Source organism: Meriones unguiculatus, chromosome 17 (genome assembly GCF_030254825.1).
Source record: "Meriones unguiculatus strain TT.TT164.6M chromosome 17, Bangor_MerUng_6.1, whole genome shotgun sequence".
NCBI classification, from domain to species: Eukaryota; Metazoa; Chordata; class Mammalia; order Rodentia; family Muridae; genus Meriones; species Meriones unguiculatus.
Window position 1 is genome coordinate 20,818,369 of NC_083364.1, and position 18,398 is coordinate 20,836,766.

The 18,398-nt window shown below is 42.1% G+C and overlaps 1 protein-coding gene across 5 annotated transcripts in view; it reads left to right on the top strand.

The window, feature by feature from the left end:
- Positions 1–4,401, top strand: part of Adgre1 (adhesion G protein-coupled receptor E1) — an 88,113-nt gene extending 83,712 nt beyond the window's left edge. For all 5 annotated transcript variants that reach the window (XM_021663624.2, XM_060371343.1, XM_060371344.1 and 2 more), the window contains 2 exons: positions 2,031–2,135; positions 3,988–4,401. In XM_021663624.2, coding sequence (XP_021519299.2) covers positions 2,031–2,135; positions 3,988–3,993 — 111 coding nt within the window. In that variant the 3' untranslated portion in view covers positions 3,994–4,401. The remainder of the gene's footprint in view (positions 1–2,030; positions 2,136–3,987) is intronic.
- Positions 4,402–18,398: the final 13,997 nt, after the last annotated feature.

Below are 18,398 nucleotides of genomic sequence, written 5' to 3' on the forward strand. Positions count from 1 at the left end.
TGCGGGCTGTGGCTTCTTTGGCCTCCATGGTGTGTGTGTCAGATCTGTCTGTATTGCCTGTGTGTGTTGTCTATCTGTGTGTCTCTGTGTAACAAAGGGACCAGCCTGCATTTACTGAACAACACAGAGACCTGGCATGGAAAAGGGACAAGGAATTATTTACAAAAATGTTTGACAGACTTTTATTAGGGGATAAATTACTTTACTGACCATAGCTAACCCAGAAGACCATCCAGAATTCAACCTGTATCCACGTGTCACTTCCTCCACTTATGGGTTATTTATTTTGTTTCAGGTTGCTTTCAACCTGTTTGTTGTTCTCAGCAAATGATAAACATGCGTGCCCATGTGAACACACACACACACACACACACACACACACACACCATACACATTATTCTGGGCCAAGGACGTGGCCCAGAGCTATTGGACTATGCCTTTGGTTTAGAGTTAAAAGACTTAGAACATGGATACCAAGGCATAGTAAGGTTGGTTAAATTGTTCTCTCAAAAGCAGATTAGACTTAGACATGCTGAGTACAATGTGAGATGGAAGGTTGAGGATATAGTCTTAGGTTATTTCAAGGTATATTGTTAACTTGGTCTGTTCAATGTTTTTGAAGTCAGATAGTATGTTCAGAAGAATGTGACACCTCACCTGTGTATATGGACATAGTGCCTGTGAGGTCAGAAGAAGGTGCTGGATCCCCTAGAGCTAGAGTTGTGGGTGTTTATGAGCCTCCTAATATGGTGTTAAGAATTGAACTTGGGTCCTCTGCAAGAACGGGACACACTCTTTTTTTTCGTATTTTTAAAAATTTTCAATCAATTCATTAACTTTACATCTTGACTGCAAAGTTTTTTCTCTCTCCTCTCTTCCCAGGCTTTCTTCCCACCTCTTCTTCCCCATCCACTGGTCCCTTTCTCTTCAGAAAAGAAGAGGTTTCCTGTAGATATTAACGAGCTCTGGCATATGAAGTTATAGCAAGACTAGGAGCATCTTCCCCTGTTAAGGTTGGATGAGGCAGCCCAGTTAGGGGAAAGGGTCCCCAAGGCAGGCAACAGAGTCAGGGACAGCCCTACTCCTGCTGTTAGGAGTCCCACAGGAAGATCAAGCTAGACAAATGTAACATATATGCAGAGGGCCTCGGTCAGTCAGGCCACACTCTTAACCACTGAGTCTTCTCTCTAGCTCTTCCATCTTGTCTTTTGGGACAGGGTCTCTCACAGCCTGGAGTATCAGTTGAGCTAGACTGGTCACCCAGCAGGCCCCAGCAATCATTCTCCCGTCTCCACCTCCTCAGGAGTTGGATCCCTGATGTATGAAATCATCTTCATTCCCCATAAATTTTCTTATTCTCAAGAATTTAGTACTCATACACAATGAAATATGATCATACCGACTCCCATTCTTCCCCTCAAACTTCCACAGATTCCTCTTAACATGTTTCCCAAACAACTTCATGTTTCATGACTTAAAAACAAACAAAAAAAAAAAAACAAAAAACAAAAAAAAAACCCCAAACTACTAAGTCCAGTTAGTATTTTCCATATATTCATGGTTGTGGGGCCATCCATCAGAGCATATCTCCAGAAAAGAATCTGTCTCTCTTTGTTAGAAAGTATCAATTGCCAATAAATCCTCAGTAAGAGGTGGGGCCTAGAGTCCTCTACCCAATGTATGCTAGAATTTGGTTGTCTTGATCTTGTGTAGGTACCAACAGCTGCCATGAGTTCATGAGTGTGATGGACATGTCATGTCGAGAAGTCAGCATTTCTCAGCACCCTTCTTCTCCTCCTCCAGTTCTTACCTTCTTTCTACCTTCTTTTCTATGATGTTCCCTGACCCTTGGTGTGTTGATTGATGTAGGAGTCTGGTTTAGGACAAAGCGCCATGGTTTCTTTTTTGTTGTTGTTGTTATGCAGGGACTGTAGATCCAAACTTAGGACCTCATGTTACGTAACAAACTTACTGACTGGGTCATTTCCCAGCCTGATTTACCTTGCTTTTTTTTGTATTTCCATCACTAGGTTCGGGATGAATACATGAAGCTCATCACTAGGAAGACTGAGTTCAGCTCCTATTCCCGGACTTCAGGGATCTTACTGTCACCTATGCCATCTACTTCCAAAATAGTAAGACCCTGTGCTTTTTCCACTAGTGCTGAGTAGAAGGGGCACATCTGGCCAGCAATACTGAAAAATACCCTCTGTCACTCCTGTCGGCTGCTAAGTGTGCTCACTGGAAGGATTGCAGGATGTGGGTATTGGGGCCAGGATCCCTGGGTTTACACCTCACCTTTACCGCTTTTTAACTGTGCAACCTAAACCACAAATGCAAAACGAATATGCACGCTAAGGATTTTATTCTAGTCAATGACCAAGGAGGCTGTCAGGGAGATAGTATCACTACTTCAAAGGAATGTGATAATTTATATTCCCAAGTTCTGTGCCCAGCCAAGCTATCCATTAACAGGAGAGTGGATTAGGCAAAGAAGGTATCTCAGCTGTTTTTTTTTTTTTTTTTTTGTTGTTGTTGTTGTTGTTGCTGGGACACAACACCTGATAGAAACAGCTTAAGGAAGAAAGGGTTTATTTTGTGACAATTCAAGGGTACAGTCCATTATGGTGAAGGTGTAATAGCAGCAGGGATCATGGGACAGCTGGTCACATGACATCACAGTAAGGAGTCAGAGAAACGAATGCTGGTGCTTGGCTAACTTTCTCCTTTTTATTCAGTCCAGTCTCCCAGCCCACGGAATAGTAGCGCAACATGTAGCGCGGGTCTTCCACCTCTGCTAACGTAACGGAGATGACCCCTTACAGGCATGACTAGAGGCATGTCTCCCAAGTGATTCTAGAATCTGTCAAGTTGACAGTCAGAGTTAACTGTTACAGGCGGTAATTTATTCTGCCATAAAGAAGAAAGTGGGGTCATTTTTCAGAAACATGGTTAGAACCGGAGATCATCGTGTTAAGTGAAATAACCTATACACAGAAGTACAGATATCACATACTGTATGTCATTATATAGAATTCGTGTCAATAAGTGATGTGAAAGTAGAAGTGTAATCATTTGGGAGGAGAAAGAGGATCATTGGGAACAGAAAGTGTTGACGACAGGATAGCAGGGTCAATGTGATAAAAGTGGATGATGTGTGTACATGAAACTGTTACAGAGAAACACATCATTTTGTTTAAAACACGAATAAAATGGCAAATAAAATATATGTTAATATGTCTGTATACATACATACAGTATTTAAATTATTTTGCATCAATTTTTGCTTTAACATAACCTCATGCTGTGACTTGCTATTCACTTCATGCATAGCAAATATTTGGTCACATAGGTCTGTCGTAGTTTCGCTCCCTGTGGTTGTGACAGCCTACCTTGTCAAAACAACTTAATGGAGGAAGAGTTTATTTTATCTCACAGTCACAGAGAACAGTTCATCATCAGGGAACTCATGGCAGTAGGAGCTTGAGAGCAACAAGTTAAAGTATGTATGCAGTTCTCAGTACTCTCTGTACGTTCATACGCAGTTTAGAATCACCTTTCTAGGAACTGGAGCCACCCAAGATGAGTGGGTATTCCCACATCAGTCAGGGTAATCAAGACACACCTATAGGCCAACCTGATCTGACAGTCCCACACTGAGACACTCTTCCCAGGCGAGTCCAGAGTGTGTCAGGTTGACAGGTAAAATTAACCGTCACATCTGCCACATTCCTTAGTGCTGTACCACTGGTAAATTGCCTGTGCTCTGGTACATTACCAAACCCACAAATATGCTCACACAAGTAGCTAGTTCAACTCAGTGAGTCACAAAGAACAACCATGTTTAGCATTTCAGTGTTCATGCTTGTAGTCTGTTTCTATGTTGATCTCCATGTACATGTGAGGCTGATGACTCACAGATAAAACTGGGTCATTTTTGGGTAAATTCTGCTTCTGACTAAGGTAATTCTCTCTTGTGTTTTCCAGGGTTAACATCTTTTCTTGCTTTAAACTGTACTATGGAACAACATTTTGAGGATTGTAAGTGCGTGCAGGAACCTACTTTTTAATCACTCTCTGGTTATGGAAATTTAGGGCCTCATGAGTTGGGGGGAGTTTCTTGTTAACACAAAGCATGGATAGATGGAGCCTAATTCCAAGGGTTCCATGTACCAAGGAGAAATACAAGTTACTTCCCCGCAGTGGTTTGAATTCTGTACATCACACCTCTGAAGCTCCACAAGTCTTAAGAAGAGCATGTTCCTTTTTTTTTTTGTGGCACAAGTGGCTACCACGTTTCTGTCTCCTACATCCTTTGCTGTGGGTCTCCAGGCATTCTCATCTAATGCCTATCAAGTGCTGGGCACAGAACAGCTCTCAATAAATGATTTGTTGCCTGTCTGAGTGACTTATCTATCCTTTATTTACTCTTTGACAATTTCATCCATGTATGCATTGATCATATCCACCCTATTTCTTCCACTCTTCTGGACAAATCCAGTGAGGCCTCCCCGCTCCCCCATCCTGACATTCTAGTTATCTTGTAACCAAATGAGTCCAGTGGGTGCTTCTTCTGGGACGTGGCCTGTTCTTGTTGATGCTGTGGCTTGATCATGTACAGCTGAAAGGGTTAGGCTAACTTTGTAACCTGTATGTCTTCTAAAGCCTATAGTTTTAAGTTTTAGGTTCAGGTTAAACTAAAGCCTCTTAGTACCTTTCCAGAGAATGGAAAAATGTGACCCTATCTGTGAGGACAGATATAAAAAAAGCAATGACCTTCACTCAGCAAAAAGAACGACCAGACCCTTGTCTTCGAGATAATGTTTCTTAGCAACGAACCCAGACAACCTCAATCCTTCTTCTGAGTAGCTCCTGACCTCCAGCCAAGAGCCTGCAGCCCTAATCTTCAAGGATGAGCTAACCACCCCCACCTTCAATTGCAGCTGCGTCTACACTTGGCGGGACTGGCCAAGCTTGAGCACCTAAGACTAACCAATTATCTTATTTTATAGCTTCCTCATCCAATCCTAAATTGCCAAAACTGCAACTTCAAATTTCCCACACTTTTTCTTTTAAAAACCCAAGGCCTTTGTCTCCTGGTGCCACTCTTTGCTGACTGGCAGGGGTGACCCCATTGTGCAATGGTTAAATTAAACCTCTTGCTTTTGCATCAAGTCATGGTCTGTGGGAGTTTCTGGGAAGGGTGCGATCTTCAACTCCTGAGCTGTGAGACCCCAGGTCTTACACAGTTACCACAGCTGCAGTGAATTCATGATGCATTTATCATGACATACCCAGAAGACATATTTCATATGTCATATGTCTTCTCCTCTCCTCCAGCTTATACACTTCTTCTATCTCCTCTCTTATGATGTTCTGTGAATTGGGGGTTTTACATAATTGTCTTTGTAAGGCAAAGCATTAAGTAGTCATTTCTTCTCAGCACTTGAACAAGTTATGAGTCTCTACATCTTCCTGGTTAAAAGTAAAAGATCAGTAAATCATTGGGGATGGCAAGCAAGCAACATCACACAAAGAGTGGCACAAGTGTGGCACAAACACTGGAAAGTCACATAGATCCGTCAGTGAGAGCATCTGATTGCATATAATTTTCTTTTCCTGAAGAGTCCAGGCACTCAGTGACAACACCTATTGGAGAAGTGCTTCTGCTTTACTGTTTGCTTGTTTATTTTTTTCCAGATAACTGGTAAAATGTTACCTGTTTAGGGCTCAAGGGAACCGTTTGATGGATTGTTCTTTGGGAAAGAGGTTTATTAGAAAAGGCTGCATGTCGAAGCTCACAGCTAACATCATGCCAAATGGACAAAACATCAAGTCATCCTCTCTAAGATGGGAGATAACAACGTTGTCCACGCTTTCTGTTCTTCAGTATTGTACTTAAAGTCTTAGAAAGAACCGTAAGACAAGAGAAGGAGATAAAGGGGGTTAGGAAAAGAAGTAAAAACATTTCTATTTTTATATGATAGGGGTCAGTACACAGGAGATTCCAACATCCACCAAAAATCTTTTAAAGCTGATAGACACTTTCAGCAAAGTAGCAGGATACAAAATCAACACACACAAACCAGTAGCCTTCCTATATAACAATGACAAACACACTGGACAAAATATCATGGGATTAAGGAACAAAATATTTGAAAAAAAATATTTTAGGCACTATTGATACTGTAGACAGACAGACATCAGCACAGTGGTGGGTCTAAGGAGAATTCAGGTGGTCCTTGATACGATTCAGATGATTCAGAGATTCTACCACATGTGGCTGATGACTGGTTGTAGCCATTAAATGTGCTTGCATTCAGACAACCTTGGATCAGATATGAGGATGGGAGGGCAAGGATATAGAAAAGCAACTAATGCTAGTTCTTGGAACCAAATTGCTTAGTTTTAGGAACTATCATTATTTAACAAAAATGGAGGAGCTTTACAAAGTGGTGATCTATATCTATATCTATATCTAAATCTATATATCACTTATGATTCTAGAAACTTATTCATGACTTGGGCAGGATTCTGTTCCAATATTTTTCAAGTGTTAGAAGGTATGAAGAAGGTGAAAATGTAAATGTAGTTATCTATTTTAAATCAAGCACACAGAAACCAAAGAAACCCATGAAGAAAGAGGTCTCCTCATATCCACACACACTCCTATATCTCCCTCCTAAGCTTGAATCTGCATGAGTATCAGAGAAGGCTTGCTGGCAAAACAATCCACATTGTTGCAAGGTCCCAGTGGCTTCATGTACAAACAGATGTCTAATTCATCACTATTTTGGAAGGTTCTTGGGTTTGCAATATTGAATGTAGAATTTGTCGTTAGCACCAGAGAGGGGAGAGATTGAATATCAGTGATGCAAGCTGTTCTGTATTGCCACTTCTTGACTGCCTTGATGGAGTGGACCCTGTGAAACAGTTGCCCCTGATGCCTGAGAGATGTGAGAACCACAGAAGGCAAGAGGGTGTCCCTTCTCTCCAGTCCTGTTCAATATAGTGATCATATACATTCTTAGACACGCTCATCATCCATGTGTGTGTTTATATGTGTGCATGGCCATAGTACATGCAAGAGACCAGATATGGATCATCAGACATAATGAAAGCAAATTTTACAAACGAGACAACAGACTGACTGAGAGTCGAAGGGATGGTGAGAGTCAAACTCTGGACTATCAGCGAAAAGAAGGGAAGAAGAAAGAGTTCTGCAAGCAAACACCAAAGCATTCACATGGGAGATTTGAATGGGGCTCAAAGACTAACCATCAGAAGTTGTTAGCATACTTGATGGTCATGGCTTGCGTACCCAGTGAAGTACACCACCTGTCCTCAATAAACCGAGTAAATTGAAATTTTATTGACCCAAATTAAGAGTGACAAGCAGAGGAAGAAGAATCATTCAGTGTGGCCACACCAGGAAGAGTGATACAGAGATACAGGGACCCTCCAAGTCTGTATTTGTGGTTCTGAAGTTATAGCTCGTTTTAAATAAATGAAAATTTTAAAGAGATACACATGTCAATATATCTCAACTACTGAAACACTGAACACCAAAGAAATGGGATTTTCCCCAGGAATTCTCTGCTGGAAGAAGAAAAAGGCGCAGGCAGGCATGAGGCATTTGGGAAAGAGACTCCACCTAGATTTAACAATTTGTAAGACAGACAGCCTTTCAGGACGAGCCTGAAGCACAGACAAAAGTGGGTGAGTGGTGGGTGGAACCACACCCGAGGTTTGGGTGCTTAGATGTGCAAATCCTTGGCTCAGTTTAAACCTTAACCTCACTTGAGAACTCCAAAGATGGACTTCAGGGTATCTGTGGGTCTCTTTATCCTCTTTCTAATGTGGCCGCATTGGATAGATGTTATTTTTCTGCTTTTCAGTTTTAATATGGATCTTTAACATGGCTTGAGGATGGGTGGCTGGACCTGATGGATGGTCAACAGCCTCTCAGTGGCTAAAAGAAGAATGAGTCTTCTTCACCAGCCGCTGTTAACTGCCCAAAGCCTCTCAAAAGCTCCTCCCCCAGATGCCCAGCCATAGTTACCTTTCCTGTGTTCTTTTTAAATTAACATCGTCTTTACTTACACAATGTACACTCACCCCTCTCTCTGCAGCTTCCTACTGCTCAGGTCCCTGCCCTTCATCTGCACACATTCAGCAGGGTTTTGAAATGTGGAGCTACATCCCAAGGGATCCCAGACCTACATGCCTCACCTTCCATTCTTACGCCTTTTACTACCCAGCAGGTGTCTTTCCCCATATTTGCACAACCCTATGCATCCTGAGTATAAGGAGACCCCACACCCCACACTCAGTGCACACCCCATCAGTAGCATGTGTGCATTCTAGAACCCAATATTCAGAGGCTCTTTCTTTTTTTTTTTTTTTTTTTTTTCAAAAGAAACTCGGCTTTTGGGAGATGGCCTAAGCAGAGTTGACACATGAGGCACTCCAGCTGTTTTTTCCTGTCATGTAAAAATAAGCAAAGGCAGGAATCTAGCGTTAGAGATGGAAACATGGATCATCAGAGGACACTGATAGACTGAGATGAAGGAGGAGGAAACTGGAGCATGTTCTACACCAGAGCACACCTCTGAGTTGTGTGTTCTTACGGAAACCAACCTGGGATGTCTGGATTCAGGTTTACATTGGTCCTCCAGTCACTGGGGAACACTCACACTTGAAGAAATTTTGCAGTTGTGAGTTATGTGCATGCACTGATGTCCTAGGCTTCAGGGGACCCAGATACATGAGGCTGATCCTTCCCTTTTTTGGACACTGAGGTACACAGTACCCTGTGTGTCTGGAGAAGCCTGACAGGCACAGGCCCATTTATTACCCTTTCGCTTTACATCGTATTTTGAGTCCTCAGACACAATCCAATTTCATCATGCCAAACGGGGTTTGTGCCAGTGACTTACAGACAACATTTTGACAGCCAAATACTCAAGAGTACTTGAGTTCATAGTTTTCCTTTGTCCGGTCTTGGACAACAGCATGGAACCTGGGGCTGGAAAGGTTGACTCTCAGACATCATTTATTCAATTGTGTTTGTTGCGTGGACAGAAGATCCCAGATGCAGGACTCGAGGGTTGAAAGGGTTGAAGAAGTTTTCAAGGGAGTGGGGAAAGCTGGGGGGAAATAAACGGGGCTGAGAAGGCTCTTAACCTGAAGCATGGAGACACGACTACACACATCCACCTTGGGTAGGTGTGCATCTGGCCGACGCTGCACGTTTTTCATTCTGTTTGGGCTCAACACTTTACAACACATTTAAAATGGTCACATTTGTTTATGTCTTTTTCTCCAGAAAGCTCTTATCATTTTGTGCAACTTGATTGATCTCCACCTGCACTTTGGGAAGGGCTGAGACATATCATGACAGAGCGAACAGCACATCTCTACCTACATATACATATCAGACGTGGTCACACACTGACCGGCCTCGGGGCAGAATTGCTTTTCAGCACTAAGCACAGGTTTTTTATTTTTTATTTTTTTTGTAAATACCATGTCACTTTAATTATAAGATCATCATTAATTTCCATGGGTGCTTCATGTTTGGCCTCCTGCTGTGGGTCTGTGGTTCCATGACAGCTACCTTAAAAAATGCCAGTAGCCCTCATACACATTCAAGACATCTTTCTTCAAACTTAATTTTTTCCCTGATTATTTTTTTGCCTTTTTTAAAATTTATTTTATTTTTTTTAATTAATTACACTTTATTCATTTTGTGTTCCCCCATCAGCCCCTCCCTCCTCCCCTCCCAATCCCACCATCCCACCCTCTTTTTCACGAATGCCCCTCCCCAAGTCCACTGATAGGGGAGGTCCTCCTCTCCTTCCTTCTGATCCTAGTCTATCAGATCTCATCAGGAGTGCCTGCATTGCCATCTTCTGTGGCCTGGTAAGGCTGCTCCCCCCTCAGGGGGAATATTTTTGCCTTTAAAAAAATTCTTTATTAATTACACTTTATTCACTTTATATCACCCCTGTGGTTCTCTTCCTCCTCCCGTCCCAATCCCTCCCTTCCTCCACCCTCTGCATGCATGCCCCTCACCAAGTCCACTGATAGGGAAGGACTTCTTTTCCTTCCTTCTGATCCTAGTCAATTAGGTCTCATCAGGAGTGGCTGCATTGTCTTCTTCTGTGGCCTGGTAATGCTGCTTCCCTCTGAGGGGGAGATAATTAAAGAGTAGGCCAATCAGTTCATGTCAGACAGTCCCTGTTCCTATTACAATGGAACCCACTTGGATACTGAACTGCCATTTGTGCAGGGGTCTTAGGTTATCTCCACGAATAGTCATTGATTGGAGTATCAGTCTCAGGAAAGACCCATGTGCTCAGATTTTTTGATTCTGTTGCTCTCCTTGTGGAGTTCCTGTCCTCTCCAGATCTTACTGTTTCTCACTTCTTTCATAAGATTCCCTGCACTCTGCCCAAAGGTTGCCCATAAGTCTCAGCATCTACATTGACAGTCTACAGGGCAGAGCCTTTCAGAGGACCTCTGTGTCAGGCTCCTGACAAGTTTCCTCTTTTCTCCTTCTTCTGATGTCCAGCCTCTTTGCCTTTCTGGATAGGGATTGAGCATTTTAGCAAGAGTCCTCCCTCTTGATTAGTTTCTTTAGGTGTACAGATTTTAGTAGGTTTATCCTATATTATATGTCTATATGAGTAAGTATATACCATGTGCATCTTTCTGTTTCTGAGATAGCTCACTCAGGATGATCTTTTCCAGATCCCACCATTTACCTGAAAATTTCATGATTTCCTTGTTTTTTTATTGCTGAGTAACATTCCATTGTGTAGATTACCACAATTTCTGTGTCCATTCCTTCATTAAGGGGCATCTGGGTTGTTTCCAGCTTCTGGCTACTACAAATAAGGCTGCTACAAACATGGTTGAGCAAAATGTCCTTATTGTGTACTTGAGCCTCTTTTGGGTATATGGCTAGAAGTGGTATAGCTGGATCTTGAGGAAGCACTATTCCTAATTGTCTGAGAAAACACCAGATTGCTTTCAAGAGTGGTTGTACAAGTTTACATTCCCACCAGCAGTGGAGGAGGGTTCTCCTTTCTCCACAACCTCTCCAGCATATGTTGTCACTTGAGGTTTTGATCCTAGCCATTCTGATGGGTGTAAAGTGAAATCTCAGGGTCATTTTGATTTACATCTTTCTGATGGCTAGGGATGTTGAGCATCTCCTTATGTGTTTCTCTGCCATTCTATATTCCTCTACAGAGAATTCTATGTTTAGCTCTGTTCCCCATTTTTTAAGTGGATTACTTGGTTTGCTACTTTTCAGCTTCTTTAGTTCTTTATATATACTGGATATGAGTCCTCTGTCAGATAAAGGGTTGGTGAAGATTCTTTCCCAATCTGTAGGCAGTCGCTTTGTTTTGATGACGGTGTCCTTTGCTTTACAGAAGCTTTTCAATTTCATGAGGTCCCATTTATTGATTGTTGCTCTTAGAGCCTGTGCTGTGGGTGTTCTGTTCAGGAAGTTTTCTCCTGTACCAATGAGTTCTAGGGTATTTCCCACTTTTTTTTAAAAAAATTTTCATCAATTACACTTTATTCATTCTGCATCCCCCCATAAGCCCCTCCTTCCTCCCCTCCCAATCCCATCCTCCCTCCTCCCTCTGCTTGCATGCCACTCCCCAAGTCCACTAATAGGGGAGGTTCTCCTCTCCTTTCTGATCTTAGTCTGTCAGTTCACATCAAAAGTGGCTGCATTTTCCTCTACTATGGCCTGGTAAGGCTGCTCCCCCAAAGAGGGAGGTGATCAAAGAGCAGGCCGATCAGATTATGTCAGAGGCAGTCCCTCTTCACATTACTATGTAACCCAATTAGACTCTGAACTGCCCTGGGCTACATCTGTGCAGGGGTTCTGGGTTATCTCTATGAATAGTCCTTGGTTGGAATATGAGTCTCTGGGAAGTTCCCTGTGTTCAAATTTTCTGGTTCTGTTGCTCTCCTTGTGGAGACCCTGTCCTCTCCAGCTCTTACTATTTCCCACTTCTTACCTAAAATTCCATTCACTCTGCCCAACACTTGCCCATCAGGCTCAGCATCTGCTTTGATAGTCTGTAGGGCAGAGGGTTTCAGAGGCCCTCTGTGGTAGGTTCCTAGGTTGTTTCCTGTTTTCTTCTTCTTCTGATGTCCATCCTCTTTGCCTTTCCGGATGGGGATTGGACATTTTAGTTAGGGTCCTCTCTCTTGCTTAGTTTCTTTAGATGCACAGGTTTTAGTGGGTTTGTCCTATGTTGTATGTCTATATGAGTGAGTATATACCATGTGTGTCTTTTTGCTTCTGGGACAACTCACTCAGGATGATCCTTTCCAGATCCCACCATTTACCTGCAAATTTCATGATTTCCTTATTTTTCATTGCTGAGTAATATTCCATTGTGTAGATGTACCACAATTTCTGCATCCATTCTTCAGTTGAGGGGCATCTGGGTTGTTTCCAGCTTCTGGCTATTACAAATAAAGCTGCTACAAACATGGTTGAGCAAATGTCCTTTTTGTGTACTTGAGCCTCTTTTGGATATATGCCCAGTAGTGGTATGGCTGGATCTTGAGGAAGCGCTATTCCTAGTTGTCTGAGAAAGCGCCAGATTGATTTCCAGAGTGGTTGTACAAGTTTACATTCCCACCAGCAGTGGAGAATGGTTACCCTTTCTCCACAACCTCTCCAGCATGTGTTGTCACTTGAGTTTTTGATCTTGGCCATTCTCATGGGTGTAAGGTGAAATCTCAGGGTTGTTTTGATTTGCATTTCCCTAATGGCTAGAGAGGTTGAGCATTTCTTTAAGTGCTTCTCTGCCATTCGGTATTCCTCTACAGAGAATTCTCTGTTTAGCTCTGTTCCCCATTTTTTAAGTGGATTACTTGGTTTGCTGCTTTTCAGCTTCTTTAGTTCTTTATATATACTGGATATGAGTCCTCTGTCAGATAAAGGGTTGGTGAAGATTCTTTCCCAATCTGTAGGTGCTCGCTTTGTTTTGATGACGGTGTCCTTTGCTTTGCAGAAGCTTTTCAGTTTCATGAGGTCCCATTTATTGACTGTTGCTCTTAGAGCCTGTGCTGTTGGTGTTCTGTTCAGGAAGTTTTCCCCTGTACCAATGAGTTCTAGGGTATTTCCCACTTTTTTTTCAAGCCGATTTAATGTGTCTGGTTTTATGTTGAGGTCTTTGATCCACTTGGACTTCAGTTTTTTGCAGGGTGATAAGTATGGATCTATTTTCATTTTTCTACATGTAGACATCCAGTTGGACCAGCACCATTTGTTGAAGATGCTATCTTTTTTCCATTGAATGGTTTTGGCGTCTTTGTCAAAGATCAGGTGTCCATAAGTGTGTGGATTTATTTCTGGGTTCTCTGTTCGGTTCCATTGATCCACCATTCTGTTTCTATGCCAGTACCATGCAGTTTTTAAAACTGTTGCTCTATAGTACAGCTTAAGATCAGGGATGGAGATACCTCCAGAAGATCTTTTATTGTAGAGGATTGTTTTAGCAATTCTGGGTTTCTTGTTATTCCATATGAAGTTGAGAATTTTTCTTTCCAGGTCTGTAAAGAATTGTGTTGGTAATTTGATGGGCATTGCATTGAATCTGTAGATTGCTTTTGGTAAGATGGCCATTTTTACTATGTTAATCTTGCCAAGCCATGAGCATGGGAGATCTTTCCATCTTCTCATATCTTCTTCTAATTCTTTCTTCAGAGATTTGAATTTTTTTTCATACAAGTCTTTGACTTCCTTGGTTAGGGTTACTCCGAGGTACCTTATGTCATTTGTGGCTATTGTGAAGGGTGTTGTTTCCCTAATTTCTTTCTCAGCCCTTTTGTCTTTTGTATATAGGAAGGCTACTGAGTTTTTTGAGTTAATTTTTTATCCGGCCACTTTGCTGAAGGTGTTTATCAGCTGTAGGAGTTCCCTGGTAGAGTTTTTGGGGTCACTCAGGTATACTATCATATCATCTGCACATAGTCATACTTTGACTTCTTCCTTTCTAAATTGTATCCCCTTGATCTCCTTCAACTGTCTTATTGCTCTAGCAAGGACTTCCAGAACTATGTTGAAGAGATATGGAGAGAGTGGGCAGCCTTGTCTTGTCCCTGATTTTAGTGGGATTGCTTTAAGTTTCTCTCCATTCAGTTTGATGTTGGCTATAGGCTTGCTGTATATCGCCTTTACTATGTTTAGATATGTGCCTTGTATCCCTGATCTCTCCAATACTTTAAACATGAATGGATGTTGGATTTTGTCAAATGCTTTTTCAGAATCTAGGGAGATTATCATGTGGTTTTTTTCTTTCAGTTTTGTTAATATGGTGGATCACATTGATGGATTTCCGTATATTGAACCACCCCTGCATACCTGGGATGAAGCCTACTTGGTCATAGTGGATAATATCTTTGATGTGTTCTTGGATTCGGTTTGCAAGTATTTTATTAAGTATTTTTGCATCAAAGTTCATAAGGGAGATTGGCCTGAAATTCTCTTTCTTTGTTGAGTCTTTGTGAGGTTTAGGTACCAAGGTGACTGTGGCTTCATAGAATGAGTTTGGTAATGTTCCTTCTGTTTCTATTTTGTGGAATAGTTTGAAGAGAATTGGGGTTAGCTCTTCTTTGAAGGTCTGGTAGAATTCTGCGCTGAAGCCATCTGGTCCTGGGCTTTTTTTGGATGGGAGACTTTTGATGACCGCTTCTATTTCTTTGGGGGATATAGGTCTATTTAGTTGATTTACCTGGTCCTGGTTCAGCTTTGGTAAGTCAAATCGATCAAGAAAATTGTCCATTTCATTTAGATTTTCAAATTTTGTGGCATATAGACTTTTGAAGTAAGTCCTAATGATTGTTTGGATTTCCTCGGTGTCTGTAGTTATATCCCCCTTTTCATTTCTGATTTTGTTGATTTGGGTGGTGTCTCTCTGCCTTTTAGTTAGCCTGGTAAGGGTTTGTCGATCTTGTTGATTTTCTCAAAGAACCAGCTCTTGGTTTCATTGATTCTTTGAATTGTTTTATTTGTTTCCAATTGATTGATTTCAGCCCTGAGTTTGATTATTTCCAGCTGTCTACTCCTTCTTGGTGTGTCTGCTTCTTCTTTTTCTAGGGTTTTTAAGTGAGCCATTCAGGTGCTTGAATGAGCTGTCTCGAATTTCTTCTTGAAGGCACTTAGTGATATGAACTTTCCTCTTAGCACTGCTCTCATTGTGTCCCACAGGTTTGGGTTTGTTGTGCCTTCATTTTCATTGGTTTCTAGAAAGACTTTAATTTCTTTCTTTATTTCTTCCCTGACCCAGCTGTCATTTAGTAACAAGTTGTTCAGTTTCCATGTGTGTGTAGGCCTTTTGCTATTTCTGTTATTGTTGAGGTCCAGCTTTATTCCATGGTGATCAGACAAGATACAAGGGATTACTTCAATCTTCTTGTATCTGTTGAGGCTTGCTTTGTGACCCACTATATGGTCTATTTTGGAGAAGGTTCCATGAGGTGCTGAGAAGAAGGTAAATTCTTTTGTGTTTGGGTGTAAAGTTCTGTAAATGTCTGTTAGGTCCATTTGATTCATGACCTTGTCAGAGATATTGTTTCTTTGTTTAATTTCTGTTTTGTTGACCTGTCCTTTGTTGAGAGTGGGGTGTTGAAGTCTCCCACTATTAGTGTGTGGGGATCTATGTGTGCTTTAAATTTTATCAATATTTCTTTAACAAATGTGGGTGCCCTTGTATTTGGGGCATAGATGTTCAGGATCATGATGTCTTCCTGGTGGAATTTTCCCTTGATGAGTATGATGTGTCCTTCCCCATCTCTTTTGATTAACTTTGGTTGAAAGACTATTTTATCAGATATTAGAATGGCTACTCCTGCTTGCTTCTTGCATCCATTTGCTTGGAAAGCTGTCTTCCATCCCTTTACCCTCAGGTAATGTCTATCTTTGTGACTTAGGTGTGTTTCTAGTCTACAACAGATTGCTGGGTTTTGTTTATGTATCCATTCTGTTAGTCTGTGTCTTTTTATTGGAGAATTAAGTCCATTGATATTGAGAGAGAGTAATGACCAGTGGCTGTTAGATCCTTTGAATTTGATGTTGGCTGTGGTCATACAGTTGTGTGCTTGGTTGCTTTTTGTTTTACTGTAGTGGGGTTATTTATTTTCTGTGTTTTCTTGAATGTAGCTAGCTTTCTTGGGTTGTATTTTCCCTTCTAGTGTCTTCTGTAATGCTGGATTTGTTTGTAGGTATTGTTTGAAATTTGATTTTGTCATTGAATATCTTGTTTTCTCTTTCTATGAGGACTGAGAGTTTTGCAGGGTATAGTAGTCTGGGCTGACATCTGTGTTCTCTTAGGGTCTGCATGATATCAGTCCAGGCCCTTCTGGCTTCCATAGTCTCTGTTGAGAAGTCAGGTGTGATTCTAATGGGTTTGCCATTCTATGTTCCTTGTCTTTTTTTCTTGCAGCTTTTAGTATTTATTCTTTGTTCTGTATACTTACGGTTTTGATTATTATGTGGCGGGAGGATTTTCTTTTCTGGTCTAATTTATTGGGTGTTCTATAGGCCTCTTGTATTCTTATTGGTCTCTCCTTTAAGTTGGGGAAATTTTCTTCAATGATTTTGTTGGAAAGATCTTTTGGGCCTTGGAGCAGGGAATCTTCTTTTTCCTCTATTCCTATTATTCTTAGGTTTTGTCTTTTTTGTTGTCTTGAATTTCTTGGACGGTCTGTGTCAGAAATTTTTTAGATTTAACATTTTCTTTGACAGATACATCTATTTCTTCCATTGTATCGTCCACACCTGAGATTCTTTCTTCCATTTCTTGTATCCTATTGGTTATGCTAACCTCTGTAGTTCCTGCTTTCTTCCCTAAGTTCTTTCTCTCCACAATTTCTTCCATTTGTGTTTAATTTTTCCAATTCTATCTTCAGGTCTTGAACCGTTTTGTTGGTTTCCTTCCCCTGTCTGACTGTATTTTCATGTTTTTCCGTCAATTCCTTCAGCTGTTTGTTTGAACAATCCACTGTGTCTTTTATTTCATTCAGTGATTTAAGCATTTCCTCTCTAAAGGCCACAGACTGTTTGGCTGCAGCTTCCCGTATTTCTTCACGGATGGCCATAATCTCCTTGTCTTTAATTTCCTCCATTTCTTTACGGATAGCCATGATCTGTTTGTTTTTATCTTCCTCTAATTCTTTTCGTATTTTATTTGTTTCCTCTGTTATCTTCTTCATTAGCATAGATGTTATGTCATCTCCTTGAATTTCATTTATGCTGGGGTGTCTAGGGCTATTTGCCCCTGGATAACTGGGTTCTGGAGATGCCATAATGCTCTGCCTTTTGTTGGTTGGACTTTTACGCTGTCCTCTACCCATTGGGCTATCTTAGTTGTTTGAATTTAGTTTCTGGTTGTTCCTGGACTTTTGTAGTGGAGAGAATCCCTTTGGCAGGAAGATGGTTTTTCCTGAAGGAAGCCTTTCCAGCTTTTTGGGTATAGTCACTGGATGTCCGGTGTTTTACAGGAGTTGCTACAGCTCACCTCAGGCCTAGAGACCTGGGTAGTAACTGTGGTCCTGATTAGTCGAGAGGGCTTTCCTCTCACTGGGAGAAGTCCTGGAGACAGTTGCCCTCCTTCTGGGTTTCTTGCTGTAAATTTAGTGATCAACTGCTGTAACCTGTGTGTCCCGTGGTTTGGTCGGTTTTGTTAGGGATAACTGGTTGCCCCTTGGAGCAGTATCTGGGGGGTTGATCTCAGGGTTCCCGGACTTTTGTAGGTCTGAGGTTGGGGCTCTGTGCCCCAGAACCCAAGAGGTAGTTTGTGGTGGGTGAGTACTGCTCTGGTGTCTTGGGGCGCACAGTTCTGCCTGTAAGGTGTATTTGGTACAATGCAGGCCTCTGGGCTGGTGGAGCGTGCGCCTGCCTGCTAGTCTGCGGAAGCTGAGTTTCTGATCACTCTGTGTTCCCTGTTTGGGCCCAGATCTGTGATGGCTGGGCGTACTCACCTGTCTGCAATCTGCGGGCTGCTAGACTTTCCCTAGGTGACCCCAGCAGCACAGTTTCTTCCTTCCCTGTGGGGTCCTCTCTGGACAGGGGTTCCCAATCCCTGTTGTACTGGGGTGCACAGCTTGTCTGTACCGCTGAGCTGAGTGCGCAGATCGCTGCGCGGCAGGAGCTCAGTTGTGTTGGAGGTGGGTACCCGCTGTCCTAGTGACTTTCCGGCCCAGCCTCAGGCACCCTTGTGCTCACGGATCAGCCTGGGAAAGTGATTGGGACACGGACACTTGTGGCTCCAGCCCGGAGACCCAAAGCCAGTGTTACCCGGGATTTCTTCCGGGTTCTGACTGGGTAGCCGTGAGTGGACCCGACTGATTCCCACACT